The sequence below is a fragment of the Equus caballus genome, chromosome 17, assembly GCF_041296265.1.
Source record: "Equus caballus isolate H_3958 breed thoroughbred chromosome 17, TB-T2T, whole genome shotgun sequence".
NCBI classification, from domain to species: Eukaryota; Metazoa; Chordata; class Mammalia; order Perissodactyla; family Equidae; genus Equus; species Equus caballus.
This window is the reverse complement of record NC_091700.1, coordinates 72,963,816-72,986,755: the sequence shown is the minus strand read 5'-3', so window position 1 is coordinate 72,986,755 and position 22,940 is coordinate 72,963,816. Positions and strand designations below refer to the sequence as shown.

At 37.5% G+C, this 22,940-nt stretch overlaps 1 protein-coding gene across 1 annotated transcript in view; it reads right to left on the bottom strand.

The window, feature by feature from the left end:
* Window positions 1-14,224: 14,224 nt before the first annotated feature.
* Window positions 14,225-22,940, bottom strand: part of LOC138918460 (uncharacterized) — a 165,168-nt gene continuing 156,452 nt past the window's right edge. The window contains exon 7 of the mRNA XM_070240053.1: window positions 14,225-18,364. Within this exon, the coding sequence (XP_070096154.1) occupies window positions 18,360-18,364 (5 nt within the window). The 3' untranslated portion in view covers window positions 14,225-18,359. The remainder of the gene's footprint in view (window positions 18,365-22,940) is intronic.

Below are 22,940 nucleotides of genomic sequence, written 5' to 3'. Positions count from 1 at the left end.
CAGTATTTGGCATCGTCAGTGTAATTTTCCCGGGTAGAAGTCAAAAGCAATTCTTCGTTAGGAAAAGATTGAGGACCCTTGAGTGGCAAATCTGTTTCATCCAGCTCCTTAAGGATATCCGGGTTATAAAGGTAGGGCTGTCAGAACCGTGATGGGAGCTCTCAAAAGCCGAGAGAAGTCTAGGCATTACAAGAGACCAGTAATTGCTCAAATGTGGGCTAGGCTTAGATATTCCCCATGCTATGGTGTATAAGGGGGCTTGGAGAGAACTCAGCCCTTGAAAACCCATCTACCCAGTTAACCCAGTGTCAAAACTTTGGAGTTATGAGGTATTCCTCTGGGTTAAGTCATTCTTTTGGGTTAAGGTCTCTTCTTTTTTGGAATGAATCTGTTTCCCAGGCTCTCTTCTTAGAGGTGGATCAATATGAAACACCAGAGCTGCACAGAGTAATGAAATACAGTTGTGCTGAAAAGGGAGGAAAGTCACGGGAGAGAGGCGAGGGGTGCTGAAAACGAGATCTTTCTTCTTTTACATTTTTGTCTATGGTCTCTCATCTAAAGCTGTATTCCCTGAAATTTTAGGTGGGAAAAATAGAGAAGAAAGGTGATTAGACTGAGAATCTAGAGAGCTCAGACAAAGCTCCTGCATTTCCACCAAATAGCGACCTGAGGCATGTAATTCAAATTCTCAGTGCAATTTCCTCCTCTGTTAAATGAGAGCCTTGGACCAAATGCTTTTTCGTATTGCTGCGTGATCTGATATTCTCTGGTTCCTTGGTTGTATGATTAGCAGACCTACTTACATATATTTGTTCAAAGCCAAGGCCAACTTATCCAGTTCCTTCTATGACAGAGAAGAAGAAATGACACACTGTCTTGATGCACACAGTCCTAACTGGAAGAGCCGCAGATGCCATCTCTGAGAATCTGCTCCGGGAAGAGCTGGAACCTCTTCTCTGTCTAGCACCATGTCCTTGCCATTGTAGACACACCAATGAGACATGGACTTAATTCACTAATTTACTCCAGATAAATCTACACTGCATCTGCAATCCTCAGCTCTGAAGGAAGACAAAATGAAATGCAAAGTGGATCTTCAACTGAGCAAATTTCTCCTCAGAAAATTCAAACCAAGGCTGTAGAGGAGAGTCTCCTACAGTCTCTAGATCAGCAAAATTTCTTATCCACCCCACAGAACTAAACTTTCTCTGAAATTTACCGGGTCAGGCATATACTTGTCATAAAATAAAATTAAGAGAAAGATAGGTAAGTAACAGTAATAATGGTAGCTAATGCTTACACAGTGATTACTACAAGGTAGATATGTTCTAACTGCATTATATTAAAAATACATTTAATTCTCACAACTATTCCATGAGGAAGATACTATGATTATTTCCATTTAACAGATAAGAAAATTGAGGCATGGAAAGTTTAAGTGTTTGCTCAAAACTACCTTCAAGTAATAAGTAGAACCATAATGTGAATGAGGGCAGTCTAGGTGTTTCTAGAGTCCTTAACCACTACACAATTCCATTTTCCTAGGTAGATAGAGGATGTACCTATGAAAGATATGCTGCTATTTAATTCTTTCTTAGTGGGAAGCTTACAACCTGATGGTGGCTTGCAAAAAAAAAAAATTTATGATGCCATATTCAAGGAATATATCACGTTTAGGAGAAGACATTTGGCAGAATTGATACATCTGGTATACATCTGATAGCGACATTCTTCTGTCTGCCTATGATTGCTTTGAGATGGGACATTTAGATGCTGCTTACTGGCTATAGGTTGAAAGAGCTGCATTACTGCTTTCTAGTGTAGTGATATTTCCAATAGAATTCAGGATCTACACTGTTTGAAAAGACTTAAAAATATGAAAATGAGCCTTCTTCTCTCTTCTTCTTAACCACAGTAAAAATAGTTCTCTAACCTACTCCCGTCAAAGGTGGTGATGACAGTTAAACATTATTTATTCAATATGCTACTAGACTACTGCCACTGCAAACTTTCCCCCATAATTGCAGAGGTGAAAGTGCGTCTCTAAATTTTCTCTTCTTTATCCGATATGTGAAGAAAGTAGGCTAAAGCATAAAGCTATGTATATGGGTTAGAACTCTTACAGTTTCGCCTTGCCACAGTGAAGTGGCGCCACACTGGATAAATGGGAAAATCAGAAGGACCACACTATTCTAGTAGGACTTTCGTTTATTAGCTGTAGAGTAAAGGCTGTTCTAGATCCACACTAATAAGGTATTAAAACACACCTAGAAAGGAGCAAACTGATTCTAAGTTACTTAACTGCATAACAGAACAAAGTACAATATTATTTAAAGAAAAAAAATCCAGCACCCAACAATGTAAAATTCACAATGTCCAGCATCCAACCAAAAAAAAAAAAAAAAAAATAGAACTCTAGAAAATGAAGCACAAGGACTTCTGGTTTCCAGTTCCTCATGTAAGGAGCTTGGAAGTTGCCACTCCTTCCTGACAACAAGTGAAAAGCTGAACAAACTGAAAAGTCAACAACTTGTCTTAGATCCATTAGAGAAATGAGGTCTCAGGACAGACTGCTGCCCCCAAAATTGGAAAGACAGACAGGCAGATACAGAGTTACAATCTACCAGAGCAGAAAGGCAGAAGCAGAAATCTAACCAGGCTCAGAGAAAGGAGGGAGATTGAGTTTATTAGATGCTACTTTACATTGTTTGATTTTTTTTTTTACTACATATTATTAAAATTGCTACCTAACATGACTCCCCCCCCCAAATGGTACCTCCTCCTTATTTATTTTTGGTGAGGAAGGTGGGCACCGATGTTAGTTCAGGGACAATCTTCCTCAAGCAAAAGAGGAAGATTGGCCCTGAGCTAACATCGGTGCCCATCTTCCACTATTTTGTTTGTGGGATGCTGCCACAGCATGACTTGATGAACAGTGTGTAGGTCTGTGCCCAGGATCCAAACCTGTGAACTCCAGGCCACCAAAGCAGAGCGTGCAAACTTAACCACTACGCCACTGGGCCAGCCCCACAACATGATTTTTAAAGTCAGATGAAATATGCATAGTACTCTGTTTGCAGCACTGAGTCAAATCTCTTTCTCCCATGTGAGAGCTGGTTGAAATATTTCAAGAGATGTTCTGTTAAAGCTGCAAACCTCTAGTTTTCTCATCTGTATCCTCCCATTAGTTCCCCCTGGATGCACAAAATGTCAACAGCCCATTAAAAGAATGCATCAAGCACTGAATGCAGTGATTCGGATAAGACTGTTCTATTGTGCGAAGAACAGGACACATCCTCCTCCTTGGATGTGGAGGCCACAGATCAATTCAGCAGCCCAATTGACAGCAGTTTCTGAATCTCTTATGACTTGGCAAGCCCATTTCCATCAAATTGCTTTATTTGCAGCTACTATGCACATGATTCATAGGAAGCCTGTTTTCATCTTATAAAACTCTTAATATGAATTGCTTTCATCTTCTATTTCTGTTTCAAAATAGAAAAAAAATATTTGAATACTTTTAGCTTTTCTTCTCATCAGTTAGTTTTACGTCATCTCTCCCACGCAACCCTCTTGCCTGGGGGGAAGAATAAATTAAATTAAAACAAATTAAATTGAAATATTGGATTGGCTGCTTTAACAGAGATAAACCAAAAAGAAAAAGTCTCCAAAGCCAGTTGCCTATCTCACATAAAATCTCAAGATGGTGGATAGTTCAGGGGAATTGACTCCTCTGTTCCATGAAATTACATAAACATCCTTTCATCTCCAGTAGTGACTTCAATAATCTCTTCACTGACACTCCAACATCCCTCATCAAGTGACTTTTTACTATGTTCCTTTCCTCTATTCCCATCTCTAGCAACTTTCAACAACCAACTTCTGTGCTCTGGCCTCCATACTGCAGATCAATGCTGGAAAGTTATGAGAAAGTGTGGACTGAACTGTCAAAATTCTTCTTCTTCTCCTAAAAACCTTCCATTTATAGTTTCCATTCCATGACTACAGTTTTCTTGTTTTCCACCTCTTCTATAAGCTTTTAGTTCCCAATCCTGTTCTTCACCCAGTTGGCTGTCACTGAACATGTGTAATTGGTGCCTGTTTCTGATATTCCCAAAATTTCCAAGTTCTGTTCCTTTAGCTTGCAAATTCTTTAGATTTTCAAATTCTGTTCTGTAGCTTTTCCTTTTCCTGCTTCTAATCTGCCAATGTACTGAATGTTCATACTAAATAATGAGATAATCATAATTTTTCTACCCTTCCTCTCAAACGCTCACCCAGCAGGATCACCCACAATGTGTACATACACATGATATTTCTCTGTTTATTTGCTTTTGCAGTGTATGTTCAACTGATTCTATCCTCTCCACTAGAACAACACCATTATGAGGTATTTTATGGTCTCCAGGAGAATTCTACATGGGACACACAAGCCACAGAAGACCATATATGTGAATGTGTGACCTTTTCTGTACATTTTAATTTTTTAGCATAAGATAGTTTTCATGTTTGGTACTTCTTACCCTATATTCACGCTTTCATTTATTAACAAATATTTATTAAGTGCCTTCTATGTCAAGGAGTTGCAATAATTATTATTATTTTTTTTTAAATTTATTTATTTTTTTATTGTGGTAATATTGGTTTATAACATTATATAAATTTCAAGTGTACATTGTAATATATATCAAATTCTGTGTAGATTGTATCATGTTCACCACCCAAAGACTAATTATAATCCATCACCTCACACATATTCCTAATCACGCCTTTTGCCTTCCTCCCGCCCCTCTTCCTCCATGGTAACCACTAATCCAATCTCTGTTGCTCTGTGTTTGTTATTGTTTTTGTCTTCTGCTTATGAGTGAGATCATATGGTATTTGACTCTGTCTCTCTGACTTATTTCACTTAGCATAATACCTTTTGGGTCCACCCATGTTGTCACAAATGGCCAGATTTCATCATTTCTTATGACTGAGTAGTATTCCATTGTGTATATCTACCACACCATCTTTATCCATTTGTCCCTTATTGGGCACCTAGGTTGCTTCCAAGTCTTGGCTATTGTGAATAATGCTGCAATGAACATAGTGCATGTATCTTTATGCATTTGTGTTTTCAAGTTCTTGGGATAAATACCCCATAGTGGAATAGTGGGATCATATGGTAGATCTATTCTGAATTTTCTGAGGATACTCCATACTGCTTCCCATATTGGCTGCACCAGTTTGCACTCCCAGCAGCAGTGAACAAGGGTTCCCTTCTCTCTACACCCTCTCCAACACTTGTTGTTTCCTGTCTTGTTAATTATAGCCATTCTGACTAGAGTGAGGTGATATCTCATTGTCGTTTTGATTTGCATTTTCCTGATAGTTAATGATGTTGAACGTCATTTCATGTGCCTGTTGGCCATCTGTGTATCTTCTTTGGGGAAATCTCTGTTCAGATCTTTTTCCAATTTTTTAATTGGGTTGTTAGTTTTGTTGTTGTTGAGATGTATGAGCTCTTTGTATATTTTAGATATTAACCCCCTATTGGATATATGGTTTGCAAATATCTTCTCCCAATTGTTAGATTGTCTTTTAGTTTTGTTGATGGTTTCCTTTACTGTCCAGAAGCTTTTTAGTTTGATGTGATCCCATTTGTTTATTTTTTCTATTGTTTCCCTTGCCTGATCAGACATGATATTTGAAAAATTGCTTCTAAGACCAATGTCGAAGAGCGTACTGCCTGTTTTCTTGTAGAAGTTTAATGGTTTCAGATCTTACATACAAGTCTTTAGTCCATTTTGAATTGATTGTTGTGCATGGTGTAAGATAATGGTCTACTTTCATTCTTTTGCATGTGCTGTCCAGTTTTCCCAACACCATTTATTGAAGAGACGCTCCTTTCTCCATTGTATGTTCTTGGCTCCCTTGTTGAAAATTAATTTTCCATGTATATGTGGGTTTATTTCTGGGCTCTCAATTCTCTTCCGTTGATCTGTGTGTCTGTTTTTTGTGCCTGTACCATGCTGTTTTGGTTACTATAGCTTTGTAGTATATTTTGAAATCAGGGAGTGTGATACCTCCAGCTTTGTTCTTTTTCCTCAGGATTCCTTTGGCTATTCGGGGTCTTTTGTTATTCCATATAAATTTTAGGATTCATTGTTCTATTTCAGTGAAAAATGTTGTTGGAACTTTAATAGGGATTGCATTGAATCTATAGATTGTTTTAGGAAGTATGGACATTTTAACTATGCTAATTCTTCCAATCCAAGTGCACAGAATATCTTTCCATTTCTTTGTGTCTTCTTGAATTTCTTTCAACAGTGCTTTATAGTTTTCAGTGTACAGATCTTTCACCTCTTTGGTTAAGTTCATTCCTAGGTATTTTATTCTTTTTGTTGCAATTGTAAATGGGATTGTATTCTTAATTTCTCTTTCTGCTAATTTGTTGTTAGTGTATAGAAATGCAACTGACTTTTGTATGTTAATTTTGTATCCTGAAACTTGATTGTTTTCATTTATTATTTCTAAAAGTTTTTAAGTGGATTCTTTAGAGTTTTCCATATATAAAATCATGTCATTTACAGATAGTGACAATTTCACTTCTTCCTTTCCAATTTGGATCCCTTTTATTTCTTTTTCTTCCCTGATTGCTCTGGCTAGGACTGGAATACTATGTTAAATAAGAATGGTGAAAGTGGGCATCCTTGTCTGGTTCATGTTCTTAGTGGGAAAGCTTTCAGTGTTTCTCCATTGAGAATGATATTAGCTGTGGGTTTGTCATATATGGCCTTTATTATGTTGAGGTATTTTCCTTCTATACCCATTTTATTTAGAGTTTTTATCATAAATGGATGCTGTATCTTGTCAAATGCTTTCTGTGCATCTATTGAGATGATCACGTGATTTTTATTCTTCATTTTGTTAATGTGATGTATCACGTTGACTGATTTGCAAATGTTGAACCATCCCTGCATCCCTGGAATAAATCCCACTTGATCATAGTCTATGATTTTTTTAATGTATTGTATTCGATTTGCTAGTATTTTGTTGAGGATTTTTGCATTGATGTTCATCTATGATATTGGCCTGTAATTTTCTTTTTTTGTGTTGTCCTTGTCTGGTTTTGGTATCAGGCTATTGTTGGCTTTGTAGAATGAATTGGGAAGCTTCCACTCCTCTTCAATCTTTTGGAACAGTTTGAGAAGGATAGGTATTAATTCGTCTTTGAATGTTTGGTAGAATTCATTAGGGAAGCCACTCGATCCTGGACTTTTATTTTTTGTGAGGCTTTTCATTACTGTTTCAATATCCTTACTGGTGATTGGTCTATTTGAATTCTGTATTTCTTCTTGATTCAGTTTTGGAAGGTTGTATGATTTTGAGAAGTTATCCATTTCTTCTAGATTATCCAATTTGTTGGCGTATAGCTGTTCATCGTTTGCTCTTATAACTTTTTGTATTTCTGAGATGTCTGTTATTTCTCCTCTTTCATTTCCGATTTTATTTATTTGAGCCTTCTCTCTGTTTTTCTTGGTGAGTCTAGCTAAAAGTTTGTCAATTTTGTTTATCTTTTCAAAGAAGGAGCTCTTGGTTTCATTAATTTTTTCTATTTTTTTTAGTCTCTATCTATTTCATTATTTCTGCTCTGACTTTTATTATTTCCTTCCTCCTGCTGATTTTGGGCTATGTTTGTTCTCCTTTGTCCAGTTCCTTTAGGTGCACTGTTTGATTGTTTATTTGGGATTTTTCTTGTTTGTTGAGGTAGACCTGGATTGCTATAAACGTCCCTCTTAGAAATGCTTTTGCTGTATCTGATAGATTTTGGCATGTTGTATTTTCATTTTCATTTGTCTCAAGATATTTTTTCATTTCTCCTTTGATTTCTTCATTGACCCAATCGTTGTTCAGCAGCATTTTGTGTAATCCATATATTTGTGGCTTTTCTGATTTTCCTCCTGTAGTTGATTTCTACTTTCACACCTTTGTGGTCAGAAAAGATGCTTGGTATTATTTTGATCTTCTTAAATTTATTAAGACTTGTTTTGTGGCATAATATGTGATCAATCCTGGGGAAAAGTTCCATGAGCATTTGAAAGGAATGTGTATTCTGTGGTTTTTGGATAGAATGGTCTATATGTCTCTACTAAATCCATGTAGTCTCACGTGTTTTTTAAGGCCAATGTTTCCTTATTGATCTTCTGTTTGAATGATCTATCCATTGGTGTAAATGGAGTGTTAAAGTACCCTACTATTATTGTGTTATTGTCTATTCTCTAGTCTATTTCTCTGTTAATAATTGCTTTATATGTTTATGTGCTCTTATATTGGGTGCATAGATATTTACAAGTGTTATATTCTCTTGTTGCATTGTTCCCTTTATCATTATGTAGTGCCCTTCTTTGTCTCTTGTTACAGTTTTTGTTTCAAAGTCTATTTTGTCTGATATAAGTATTGCCACCCCAGCTTTCTTTTCTTTGCCATTTGCATGGAGTATCTTTTTCCATCCCTTCACTTTCAGTTTGCGAATGTCTTTAGGTCTGAAGTTTGTCTCTTGTAAGCAGCATATATATGGGTCTTGTTTTTTGATCCAATCAGCCACCCTATGCCTTTCGATTGGAGCATTTAGTCCATTGACATTTAAAGTAGCGATTGATAAATATGTATTTATTGCCTTTTTGTTACTTTTTTTCTGGGTGTTTTAGTAGTTCTTCTCTATTCCTTTCTTCTTCTCTTGCTCTTTTCCCTTGTGGGTTGATGGCTTTCTTCAGTAAGGTGTTTGATTTCCTTTCTCTTACTTATTTCTGTATTTATTATAGGTTTCTGGTTTGTGATTACCATGACGTTCATAGATAATATTCTATGTATATAGCAATCTATACTGAATTGATAGTCTCTAGTTAGACCTCTTTCTAAAAGCTCTACTCTTTTACTCCCCACCTCCCCACATTTTATGTTTTTGAAATCATATCTAATCTCTTATTTTGTATGTGTCTATCCATTACCCTCTTATCATTGAAATAGGTAATTTTAGTACTTTTGTCTTTTAACCTTCATGTTATCTTCACAGGTGGTTGATCTGCTACCTTTACTGTGTTTTTGCCTTTACCAGTGATTTTATTGCTTGTTTATTTTTTGATAATTTTCTAATTCCTATTTGTTGTCTTCTATTTCTCACTTAAATAAATCCCTTTAACATTTCTTGTAGAACTGGTTTCTTGGTGATAAACTCCTCTAATTTTTTTTTTTCTGCTTTATCTCCCCAAACCCCCCATACATAGTTGTATATCTTAGTTGCAGGTCCTTCTAGTTGTGTGATGTGGGACACCACCTCAACGTGGCCTGATGAGTGGTGCCATGTCTGCACCCAGCATCCGAATCCTGGGCCGCCACAGCGGAGCACGTGAACTTAACCACTCGGCCACGGAGCCGGCCCCAGTCCTCTAATTTTTGATTGTCTGGGGGACTCTTTATCTTTCCTTCCGTTCTGAATGATAGCCTTGCCAGGTAGAGTATTCTTGGCTTTAGGTTTTTTCCTTTCAGCACTTTAAATATATCATGCCACTCTCTTCTAGCCTGTAGGGTTTTGGCTGAGAAGTCAGTTGATAGCCTTATGGGCTTTCCATTGTATGTCACTTGTTGCCTTTCTCTTGTAGCTTTTAGGAGTCTCTCTTTGTCTTTAATTTTGGACATTTTAATATAATGTGTCTTGGTGTGGGCCTCTTTGGGTTTATCTTGTTTGGTGCTCTCTATGCTTCCTGTACTTGGATGTCTATTTCCTTCCTTAGGTTAGGAAAATTTTCAACTATTATTTCTTCAAATAGATTCTCTGCCCCTTCATCTCTCTCTTCTCCTTCTGGGACATCTATAACATGAATCTTACTGCACTTGATATTGTCCCAGAGTTCTCTTAGACTGTTCTCATTCTTTTTAATTCTTTTTTCTCTTATCTGTTCAGCTTGGGTGATTTCCTGTAGTCTTTCTTCCAGCTCGCTGATCCATTCTTATGTATTATCTACTCTGCTTTTGAGTCCCTCTAGTGAATTTATTTCCAATATTGTATTCTTCATTTCTGATTGGTTCTTTTTTACATTTCTCAGTCCTTTGTTGACATTTGCACTGTGTTCATCCAGTCTTCGCCCAACATCTGTGAGCATCCTTATGAGTTTTCGTTTGAACTCTTTGTCAGGTAGATTGTTTATTTCTGTTTTAGTTAGTTCTTTTCCTAGAGTTTTGTCCTGTACCCTTATTTGGAACTTATTCCTTTGCCTCCTCATTTTGCCTGTTTCTCTGTGCTTATATCTACATATTAGGTGAGTCAGTTATGTCTCCTGATCTTGGAGAAGTGGTCTTATGTAAGAGACATCTTTTGAGGCCCAGTAAAGTGCTTCCCTCCCTTCAGCAGACCAAATGTTCTAGGAATGACCCCTGTGTGGGCTACATGTGTCTTTCTGTTGTGGCAGGTTTACTCTTACTACAGGTACCTAGGGAATCTAGGCCCCCCCCGCCCCCCCCCCCCCCAGCCAACTGTTTGTCAATCAGCCTTGCAGAGCCCCAGCACAGTTGACTTCAGGGTTTAATAGCATACTCCTGTTGCAGTTTTTCTGTTGAGTAGGTCCCCAGCATGGGTGGTTGCTAGGCTCAGGGGCTTACAATTGGTGTAGGCCTCAGGCCTGCAAGGCTGTTGTTAGCTGTCTCAGGATTTCAGCTGAGTGAGGCTGGCCCCAGGCACAGGAGCAACCAATTGTTTCAGGCTTTGGCAGGCCCGGCTGATCCCCTATGTAGCTGTTTGTGAAGCACAGGTCTTCTGCCACTGATAAGCTCACTGCCCACAGGTCTGCACACACTTTCAACACAGTCCTGGCCCATGCACACACCCCGACCCCCGGAGCATACCCAGTTGCTTCATTGCAGAGGCCCCCACCTCTCCACCAACACCCCCCACACTCCACATGTTCCTCATCTGGTCCCTGCCCTACAGAGGTGGACACACTCACCTGCCTACAGAGGATTGAGGCACCCAGACTATGCAGGTTGACAATTAGCCTGAGGGCTTGCTGTTGGGTTGGGCCAGTCCCTAGGGCAGACTGCCTGCCCTCACTGAGCTGGATTAAATCAGTGCTCTAGTTGGTAGGGCAGACCCTGGGCTAACAGGCCAGGGGAAGAACTTCAATGTTGTCTGTGTTCGTCTGTGTCAGCATGCCTGTACTAGGTCACAACAATGATTGCCATCAAGGTCTTATTCTCTGGAGAGGTCTCACCTGTCACTGAGATGCATCCCAAGCCTATCAGGTGAGTCTCTTTTCACCAAAGGACTGTGCACCTTTATTCTGGTGATTTTAGGTCACTTTCTGAGATGGGGAAAATTTGTGCATGGACCCTTTCATAGAGAGATTCTCTCACTTATGTTGATAGCTTTTCTGGGGATATTCCCCATTGCAGTTAATAGCCAGAAAAGCCAGATATTATGAAACTTGTCTCAGTTATGCTGAGTCTGAAGTATGCTTATAGCAGTAACACACCCTCACTCAGATCCCCACTCCTCCAGGGAAGGCTACATACATACCTTAGGGTTGCTCTCACCTGGCTGGCTGTGAAGCTCTGTGGCTCACAAAGGCAGCTTTTTTCTCTCCAGAGAAGAATTTCTGCCTCTTGTGCCTCAGTCAGGACTGTCTCTTGTTGTGGGGGTTCTTTTTATCCAGTTTTCAGTTCTCTCTCAGGGGTAATTTTTCCAAGAATAGTTGTAACCTGGTTGTGTTCATGGGAGGAGGTGAGTTCAGAGTCCACATATGCCTCCATCTTGAGGAGATCGCCACAATAATTATTAATAGGAGACAAATATGCCTAAAACTTAATTATTTTCTTACGGTACTTAAAAATCAGACATAATTAGATGTGAGCACAAATAATTTCCATATTGAAGAAGTGATAAGTTCATTCATGTCTTCCAAGTGTTACCTATATGATAAAAAGGATTTCAAAGTATCACTGAGGACTAGGCTGAAGTTCAATAGCGTGGATTTGACATGGATACAGTCAACAGAGTTTCCTGCTTTCTCTAATTGTGCTTCTTAGCATGGAATGGAATGTGGAGAAAGTGAATTATGGGAGTAATAAAAGATTTTGAACTGATATGACAGAATTGTGGAGCATCAAGAGACGTAGAGACTGGAGACCAAGGCAACGAGGTGTAGTAAGGACATGTGAACCAGAAAGGGATATATTGGAAGAATAGATAGGGTTTCACCAAAGAAGGTATACAAATAGCCAATAAGCACATGAAAAATGCTCAACATCATTAGTCATTAGGGAAATACAAAACAAAACCACAATGAGATACCACTTTATACCTACTTGGATGGTGATAACAAAAAATAAATAAACAGGAAAACCAAAATGGAAAACAAAAAGTGTTGATGAGGATGTGGAGAAATACGAACTCCCATGTATTTCTGGTGGGAATTTAAAATTGTGTAGCCTCTATGGCAAACAGTTTCGTGGTTTCTCAAAGGGTTAAGCACAGAGTTGCCATATGATGCAGTAATTCCACTCCTAGGTATATACCCAAAAGAATTGACAGCAGGATCTCAGATATTTGTACACTCAAGTTCATAGCAGTATTATTCATAATAGCCAAAAGGTGGAAATAACCCAAGTGTCCAGCAACAAAAGAATGGATAAACAAAATGTTGTATATACATTTAATGGAACATTATTTAGCCTTAAAAAAGAATGAAATTTTGATATATGCTACAACATGGATAGACCTTGATGGCATTATCTTAGTGAAATGAACCAGAGACAGAAGGACAAATCTTATATGATTCTACTTATATGAGGTATTTAGGAGACGCAAATTTATAGAGTCAGAAAGTAGAATAGAGGTTACCAGGGGGCTGAGAGAGGGCAGGAAGGAGGAGTTATTGTTTCATGGGTACAGATTTTTGTTTAGGATGATGAAAATGTTTTGGGTATAGATAGCAGTGATGGTTACACAATATTGTGAATGCTTTTAATGCTACTGAATTGTACACTTACAGATAGTTAAAATGATAAATATTATGTATATTTAACTACCTTAAAAAAAAGTTCTAAAATAAAATAAAAATAATAGAGAGGGTGAAGGAACAAGAGGCCTGAAGGAAAAACAGATTTCATAGGTTTAGGAGAAGGGTAAAATTTTAAGAAAGCATTCTATATTCTTTCACACAGAAATGATTCAGTATATGATATGGACAGAGGTCACACCGAGAAATGAGTGGAAAGAAAAAAAATTGTAGAATACTTTTTTGGGTGAAATTTTCACTCTTGGGTGTGAAAATGAATTATTATAATAGGCTTTGTGGCTTGACTGCTGATGACTCACAGCTAACCCCTTCTCAGGCATTTCCCTTGGGAGATAGCCCCACGAGCAGTCCACATGTAATTACTGTTCTGTGCAAGGGGTACAAGGGCCTGGCTCCCTTGTCTTGAACTGGGGCAAATGATGGGGCACGAGCTACAAAACTCCAGGAGGGATAGGCTGAGGCCTCTGTCACAACTGTCTCCCAGTTCCATTTCTCTTTTGCCCATTCCTGCTTCCCTCACTCTTAGAGGTGGTCTCTCATGTACTTTCCAGCAAACCTCCTGCATGCAGCTCTACACCTTGGAATCCATTATCCTGGGAATACAACCTAAAACAAATATTGGGTTACCATCCCGGCCAGGTGAAAAATATGCATTCCTTTTGTGATTCAATCATTTGAGAAAGTGCAATTTTGCCATAATTCCAGTTCGACAGCAAGATTAGATTAGATTTTATTTTTAACCCAGCCATCATCATTAATTTATTCACTTATTTGTTTATTCTTTTACTCATTTATTCAGTTAATACTTGTTGACTGCCTACTATGTGCCAGACTCTGTGCCAGGAAAACAGTCAAATAAATAAATTAGAAAGTCCAATACCACCTACTAAATAATAGGATAGTGGTACCCTTCCACAAATTATAAACAGAAATTTTCCTCAAAGTTTAATTCTACCAAAGTAGTTGCAGTTATTTATTTCTCCTAATTCCACAGAGAACAAAATTTTCCATTAAAACAATGTGCTTTTAGAAAGCTAATAGGAACAGCCTTTATCAAGGAGAAATAATCTAGACCGGTTTAGGGAGATATGAAATCATAAGCTCAGAGGATAGCAATTATTGGAGTATTATTTTGGCATATTTGTTCATTGTTACCACCAAAGAGAAACTTGGACATCATATAATTTTATTCTGGTATCAGGAAAAGAATAAATTTTAACAAATTCGTATACACATTGAAAATACTGTTAGGACAAATTTCAAACATATACAAAAATTGATAGGAGAACATAAGCAATCTTCCTATAACTTGCAACCAGCTTCCTTTATGGCCAATTTTGTTTCATCTATACCCATATCTGCTTCCCTTCCTCTCCTATTATTTTGATGCAAATTTCAGCCATTATATAGTTACATCTGTGTTTCAGTGTATCTCTATAAAAGGCAACAACTCAAAAAATTACACACTTTAAAACATTTAAAGGAATATTTTCAGTGTTTGGGAAATTTTGTTGGTGTTTTCTAGAAATTAGAGGCAAGCAAAAGTAGAGTTCATTCTCTAAGTGAAAAACTGAAATCAGTACAAACTCAACATTAAGAATGAAGTTACCTGTCTGTAGAAGTAAGATACATGGAGAGATGTTTGCTAAGGAGTTTCCCAGAAGATTTAGAAACGTCCCATACCCAATCAACATGTTCTTAATGAATGAGAGTTGTAGGCATTGGGGACCAAAAGGTGGCAGCCTCCAGGTGATGCAGGTGCTTCCCTCGGCCCCTGTAAGGACTTTGGCTCTTACTTGTAGCAAGATAGGAAGATCTGAGGGTTTTAAGCAGAGAAAGGACTTAATATCACTTTCATTTTAACAGGATTACTCCCGCTGCTGCCATGTTGAAAATGGACTGTGGAGGTTCTGGAGCAGGAACAGAGAGACCAGTTAGCATGAAGCTTCTCACTCCACCACATGTACAAATCACAGGGAATCTTGCTAAAATGCAGATTCTGTTTCAGTAGATCAAGATGGGGACAGAGATTCTGCATTTCTGACAAGCTCCCGGGTGATGCTCATGCCCATGGTGTGCAGAACAAAACTTATTTCGCAAGGAGTTAAGAGATTATTATAGATATCCAAGTGATAAATAATGTGACTCAAAGTGCTAGAGGTGGAAAGTAGCGAGGTTGTAAGAAATGGTGGGATGTTGGGTTTATTTAAAGAATGTAACTAAGAGGATTCTCTGATGTTTTGGATTTAGGGTATGAGAGAAGATGAGTCAAAACTCATTGCAAAGTTTTTGCCTTTAAGACAACTGGAGGGATGGAGAAGCATGTAGGAGGAACAAGTTTTGGCAGCAAATCAGAAATTTGATTTTTGGCATCTTAATTTTGAGATGACTATTAAACATGCAAATGATGAAGATAGAGTAGGTGATTGGTTACGTGAGTCTAAAGTTCAGGGGAGTGGTTGAGATTGCAGCTGAAGTTTATGAGTCTATGTAACATTTAATGCCATGAGAATGGAGGTCAGTTAAAGAATGAGTGCAGATAGAAATAAAAAAAGATTCTAGGACTGAGCCTTGGGGCCATCCAACATTTATAAGTTAGAAAGATGAAGATAAACTAGCAAGGGAAACTGAGAAGGTGCAGCCCTGAATTAGAAGGAGAACCAAGATAGTGTGTGTCCCGGAAAACAGTGAAGAAAGTGAAATCAGCAAGACAATGATGAAACTAACAAATATCACATCATCAGGCTCAGATCTAGGATGCCCCCATACATTTAAATTAAATTTGGAGCATTTTCAAGTGAAATTGAAATTTTGAGCCTTGAAGCTGTTCCAGGGACAGTTTTGGAAGGAGGGACTACATGTTTTATAAGGCTGACATAGTATCCAAGCATCCGTATCATTTGCACTGAATTCACTGATACGGCTAGACTTTGGTAAATTATTGGTTTGAGTTCATTCTCCTTCTTAAAGAGACTGCTTGTATTAAATAATTATTTTGGCATCATGCATAACTTAAAATAAGACATATTTGTCCCATCAGCAAATATACCGTTTATTATTGGGTGTTATATGGTATTTTAGCACTAATAACATCGGATCTCTCTTGAATTCTACTGTGTGATCTTGATCTCACTACCTGCCTCAATTTCTTCACTCATAGCAGGAAAAATTGCTCCCTATTCTACCTAGATCACAGAGTTATTGTGACAATGAAGTAAGATAACAGGCTTCTATGGAGACATGGATATTATAGAAAGAGGAGATGTTTATGGAAATAACAGTAGTAAAAGGATCTCCTTGGCCCAGCTTCTCAGACAAGGTGACTCTTAAGTGTATCAGTGAAATTAGTATTCTTTCCAATGTTATATGAAGGGCACAGAGGTGACTTTCTTGAAAATATTTTGCCATTACTTAGCCATTTTGACCAATAAAAATGATAATTTCGCATGATTCTGACTAATTCTTGGGAGTTTTCCATAGTAAGAAAAAGAAGATATTTGATATCCCAGAGTCAGCTGGTTTTTTCCACCATATTCTTCACATAGCAAATAACAATGTTTCTACTGAGTCCTAAATGGGAAGCTTCCATGTTTATTTTCTGTATCCGGAAAAAAAACTCCCCTTACTCCTGCCCCTGATTCTATAAATTTCCATTTTAGGGCTCAAGATTTATCACAGGAAGATGGGAAATGAAAGAAGAAAGAGATGAGAAGCAGCAGCAGCAGCATAAAGGCATCTTTCTCTCCATTTTTCTCCCTCCCTTGTTCATCCCTTCCTTCCTCTCTTTTTTAAAACAAACAAAAAAATTAGCTTTATGTGTTCCAGACTAATAGTAGTAAGTTGGAAGAAACGATTGGTATATCGGTCAGGAAAAACTAGGTTATGCTGCAGCAACAAAGTCCAAAATCTCAGTAACTCAACAACATTTTTTTCACAATTCTTCTACATGTTCAAGTTGTTCTGCAGGGGGGCTTTTCTCTTGGTATTCACTCTGGGACACAGGCTGATGAAAATGCCATCTTGTTAAGAGCTTCCATTATCATCAAAGCAGTGGGGAAGCGACGTTGAGAATCACACATGAACACGTACGTTTTTTTTGTGGAAATGACAGAGACTACTTCTGCGCACATTTCTCTGACCAAACAAGTCTTTAGTCTGTTCCTAACTTACCATGTGCCTAGAAGGAGGAGCAGTAGAATATTTGTGGGCATCCTAGCAACTACCACTAATATTTGATGAAGAAGTGGGACAATCATAATAGCTCTTACCTCATAGATTACCATGAGGATTTATATCACTCTTAACCATACAGTAATTTCTATTACACGAATTAAAATTTAAAAACTAATTTATATATTAAATATTTTTAGACAACTAACAATTTATATAGAGACCATGATTGGTTAATATATTCTCTGGGGGACTTATGTTGAATCTTTATATTTTATTTACATCATTCTATTTCCAGTTCATTTCCATATTTACAAAATCATTTGTATATTTAGACAATTTTCATGTTTAAATAATGATTGACTTCCTTTCATTGATGAAAATAGAGCTTGGAGGAGAAACATCAATTTTCACTCTGAAAACATACACACAAAAATTCAGAATATATTTCCTTATCATATACTGTTTAGCTGGAATGTTAAATCCTCTTGAAAAGAAATGTACATGATCCTTATACAATGTAAATGAAATAACTGGTCTGTGCCATGGGAAACCAAGTTTAAAAAAAACCATTTTATGAAATACTTCACAATGAATTATGTAGACAACAGAAAAGCCATCTCTGTCGTGTGTTAACATAGATATGCGTCTGAAAAACTTTGGTAGGAGGCAATTAAACTCAGAATTTGTCAGTATTAGATAGCAGGATAAAGTCAGGTCTTAGTCTCCACAAGGAAAGTGCCTGTGGAGGCAAAATACAACAATTGTGCAAGAAGTTTCATCCATGTAGACAATACCAATCTTGATCAAGTCAAAAAAGGCAGGTTTTCCTCAAAGCATTTCTTTTGGACTGGATTATCTCAATAATTGTCTTTAAGTCTCCACTTTACTTAAGGAGTTCTTTCTAAAGCAAAGTTGTGGTTTGGCAAGTAGCCGATCATTTGGACAGTAAAGCAGACAATTCAACCTATTGCAGCACTTGAGACAGCTGGGAATGTGTAGGCCTGGCTGGGATGATGACAGTGAAGAACCTCAAAGCACCTGTGTACCTGCAAGTGATGGGTTAGACTGCTCCGTCTGGACGCTCTTCTCCCGCAATCTCCGTCTAGTCAGATCCTTTTTTGCCAGGTGATGCTAACCTGATGCACATGAAAAATAATGTGGTTACAAAATATTCAAATCCTAGTAAAGCTTACTGTTTTTCTAAGCCATATGAGATATGGAAGGGGATTCAGATATATTATAAACATAGCAATTTGTAAAAACTAGGTTAGAAAGTAATAATTTTACTAGATGTAAAATCAAAGATAAATATAACCAGATGTAGAAAACCAGTAAGAACCTGAGGGTAATAGGATTTTGCTACATCAAGAGGGGAAAAACCATATTCTCAGGAAGTAAACATTATATTAGCTATGTTTTCCCCAGAACCTAAAGAAGTTGATAGTAATGTAGTTTATCCCCAGAAATTAATAAAAACAAATCACACAATTCCCAGAAAATATAGTTTAAAAGTTGTCTTTACAGGAAGGAGATACTCTATGAACAATTATTTCCCAAAGAAGAATTTATTGCCTTGAGTGAGAAGATCAAAAGACTTTGGAATCTAGGTTTTTCTTTTTCAGCTGACAAAGAAGGATTAAGGATTTCTAACAACCCGTTTGGAGAGCCTATCATATTAAAAAAATTAACTTTTTAAACGTAAGAGATCTTTCTTTTTATTGTGAAAACTTCTTAAATGATGGCAGAATTGGAAAAGAGGATCAAATATAGAACCAACATTGTTTCACAGATACAGACAATTTTTTATTACCAAAAATGAGTGACCGCGATTTAAATCCTTGCAGAAGAGTGCCCTTTGAAAGATGTACATACAGCTAGCTGCTGCGAGTCTCTTGGAACTCCCCGACTGAATCAGAGGAAACTTTATTGTGCTTGAGATGATGTTTTGTTTCTTTTTCTAATAGTCCTTTTATTTCTTTTTTGCAACTGAAGATGCAAGTCAACATGTTCCTTTATTATGGGCTAAATACACTCAGATTTTTTTATAAAAAGCAGATGTTCTGCATTTTAAATTCAAGTCATATTGTTAAGATGCATCCTTTTACTCATGTTTTTTCTTTCGTGTCTTCCCTCCTCCCTTTATTCTATTTTCAATTCCTTTATTACTCACAGATCTCTTCATAAATTTCCATCCTTCAGAAGATTATGGTCTTCCAATGTTAAACCACTGAAATCTGTCCTAATGGAAATGCTTTTTTTCAGTGGTTAAGAAGGACATTGCTCTTGACATAACTGAGTCTAAATTTCCTCCCTCATTCTTTTATGTAGGTTTTATTTTCTCATTGTCCACGTTCTTCCCCAAATGCTGTTTTATAGTTTGCTTTCATAATAATATTTCCAATATTGTAATAACTGTTATTTATATAGTGTTTTACAGCTTTATAAAGCACTTTCATTTCTTTAGTTTATTTATTACAATTTTGCCTCTTCTAAACGTATTTGTCAAAACTTTTTTCATGTGGAAGATGTCACAAATGAAGCATATATTGCCGTAGACCGTCTATGGCCAGAAATAGTTTTCTTTTAACCACTTGCAGAATGATATTGATCCTGGAGTTTAAATCGTTTCTGAAATACATTAATCCTGGAATTTAAAGCCATAGAGCATTAACGGCTGTTGTAATTTTTCCTCTTAAAGTTACTTTAGATAATGGTGTGATTTTTTTCTTCTTTTTTCCTACAGACTGATTATTAGAGATGTTACCAGTTTCAGTTTGGAAGAACTATACCAAAATATTAGCTTCTTTAAAAGATAAATATTTCTTGGGCGATATTTCCGGCTATGCATATGTGATGGTCACACACTGAACTTATTTTAAGGTGAGTACTGAAATTATGAAGGTAATGTTGATATTTTTATCTCAGCAGGATTATTATCTTCTTAGTGCTGAAGAGTAATATCTCCTTAGTGAGGAAAAGTAAACATTTCTTTTTTTATTTCTTATGAAGACAAATTGCTCTTGTTCAATTTTCATAGTGAAGGCAGAACAAAGTGAATTTTAGATGTCCATAATAGTGAACGTAGCTTCTAATTACTCAGACATCTTTTGTTTCACGGAGATTCCAGGAGAACATTTTCACAGGTGAATTCCTCATGCTGAAATCTCTCCTTAGACACTTGAGACATTCTGTCTACTGGCAGAATCAGTGGGAGATGGAATTATCCATGATGCTATGTTGACCTTTGGAGAGTACTTTTATTACCATTTTTCCTGAGCATTTTCTCTTATTTTACCCTCATAAAAATTTTCTGATATAGGTGCTGTGTAAGAAATTATCCTTAACCTTAGCAGCTTAAAACGTTTATTATCTCACAATATCTGAGCGTCTGGAATCTGGAAGCAGCTTACCTGGTGTCAGCCAGGGCTGTAGTCATCTCAAGACTCAAGACGTGACTGGGCTGAAGGATCTACTTCCAAGTTCGCTCACATGGTTCTTGGCAGGAGTCACTTCCTCACTGTCTCTTGGTCAGAGACTTCAGTTTCTTGCCATATGGGCCTCCCTGTATGCTGATTCAATGTTAATGGCAACTGGTTTGCCCCAAATGAGAGAAAGAGAGACAGACAGAGAAAAGAAGAAGGAGGAGGAGGAGGAGAAAGAAAGAAAGAAAAGAAGAGAGAGAGAGAGAGAAGGAAAGAAAAAGAGAAAGAAGAGGAGGGGGACAAGAAGGGAGAGGAGGAGAAGGAGGGAAGGGTTCAAGACAGAAGCCAGTCTTTTTTTATAACGCAATCTCGGAAGCGAGGTACCGTTACTTCTGCTGTGTGCTATTGGTCACAGACCTACCCTGGTGGTGTGAGAGAGGACTACATATGGTGTGAACACCAACAGGTGAAGATTGCTGAGGGTCATTTGTGAGGCTGCTGTTGCAATAGGCAGTCAGACTTTACAAGGATATGTCAACAGAGGCCTTTGGAAACAATGGACTTGCTGTAGACCATACTCAGAACTTTATGGCTTTGAATGTGGCAGTAAATTTTCTGCATGAGAATCTCATGCTGTTCACAACTTTTTTCTGTAATCATTGGTTCCTACATTATGATAGAAATGAACAAGTTAAAAATTAAGTTACTGGATTCTACTAGATATTTTTCAATTCACGACTGGCTAGTTTTTCAAGCAAAGACAGTGAAGCCTGCTGCGTATGAACCATTCCCATGAGCCAAACACTGGACTAGGGTACCACTTAGATAGAGAATGTAATATCCCCTGTATGATTTGTTGTGGTTTTTGGGAAGAAGATTAGCCCTGAGCTAACATCCACTGCCAATCCTCCTCTTTTTTGCTGGGGAAGATTGGCCCCGAGCTAACATGTGTGCCCATCTTCCTCTATTTTATATCTGGGAGGCCTGCCACAGCACAGTTTGATAAGCGATGCATAGCTGCCGGCCTGGGATCTGAACCGGTGAACCCTGGGCTACTGAGGCAGAGCATGTGAACTTCACCGCTATGCCACCTGTCTGATTTTTTATCACACTTTTTCCCTTAGTTTCATCTTATACATCAGCCAAACGAGGAATTGTAAGATGGAGAGCTGTGACTGTGAAGGCCCTTTACGTCGTGAGTGTGGGATTTGGAAAGGTTATATGAGAGAGCAAGGTGAATGGTGTCTTAGAGAGAGCTTAAATGGGGTTAAGGTTTTTATCTACAAAGCAGTAAGTGAAAAAAATATGTGGTAATTATTAGGAGAGTTTTCTAGATTGTTCAGTCAAGCAATTTAAAAAAAGCTCATACAACTAGGAACTTACAGTAATCAAATCGATCATTTACTATTTCCCATCACAAGATTGTTACACTCAACGCACTGTGTTAGTCATTGTACTTTCTGCAGATTATTGTTTATAGCTCCTTAGTATGGTACCCGTGGTCTTTGGGAATTGGGTAGCTACCTTTCTCAATAGCTCCTTTTCCTCAATTCCTTTGATCCATATTTGATGATTCCTAACATGGAAAGTATTTTCACATATCTGTATTCCTCACTGCTTTAGTGCAAACGTTCATTCATCTGATAGATGCCGAGAACATGTACCAGGCCAGGCATACTGCTGGGTGACAGGAGACAATCTGGAGAAGGCAGGCTAGTTCCCTCCTCTCATGGGCTTCTTAATCTTTCTGTGGGAGATATTCCTGAACGAATAACTATAGAAAAACTTATTAAATTGTAATTATTACAAATGGTATAATGAACGGGGACTGAGAGTTGCAATATTGTACAGGAGAGGGTCTGACAATGTGTACGATAGGGGACGGAAGTTGACAAAGTCTTCCATGAGGAAATTTTTAATAGTCTGAGACTTATGTGGGGCTTGACAGAGGCAGACACTCGGGTATATTTAAGATTGTTTTTTGGTATGCAATTAATTTAAGTGGGAGTTTCTACAGCCAAATACAAAGTTACACATATTATGTTGCTTTCCTTTGAACATTACTGTAAATGTTTGAGCATTGGCCAACTATTTCACACAAAATATATGAAAATAAAGCATGAATTTAAGAATAGAATTAAAGATAACTTGATATGTTTTGTTATTGTAATTAATGTGTTGATTCATATATTTAATAAACTTTTATTAAATATTGTCTCATGGTGGCAGGAGAATGAGGCTTGGAATCAGAGAGATTTGGGGTTGAATCTTCACTTTGGTATTACTGTTT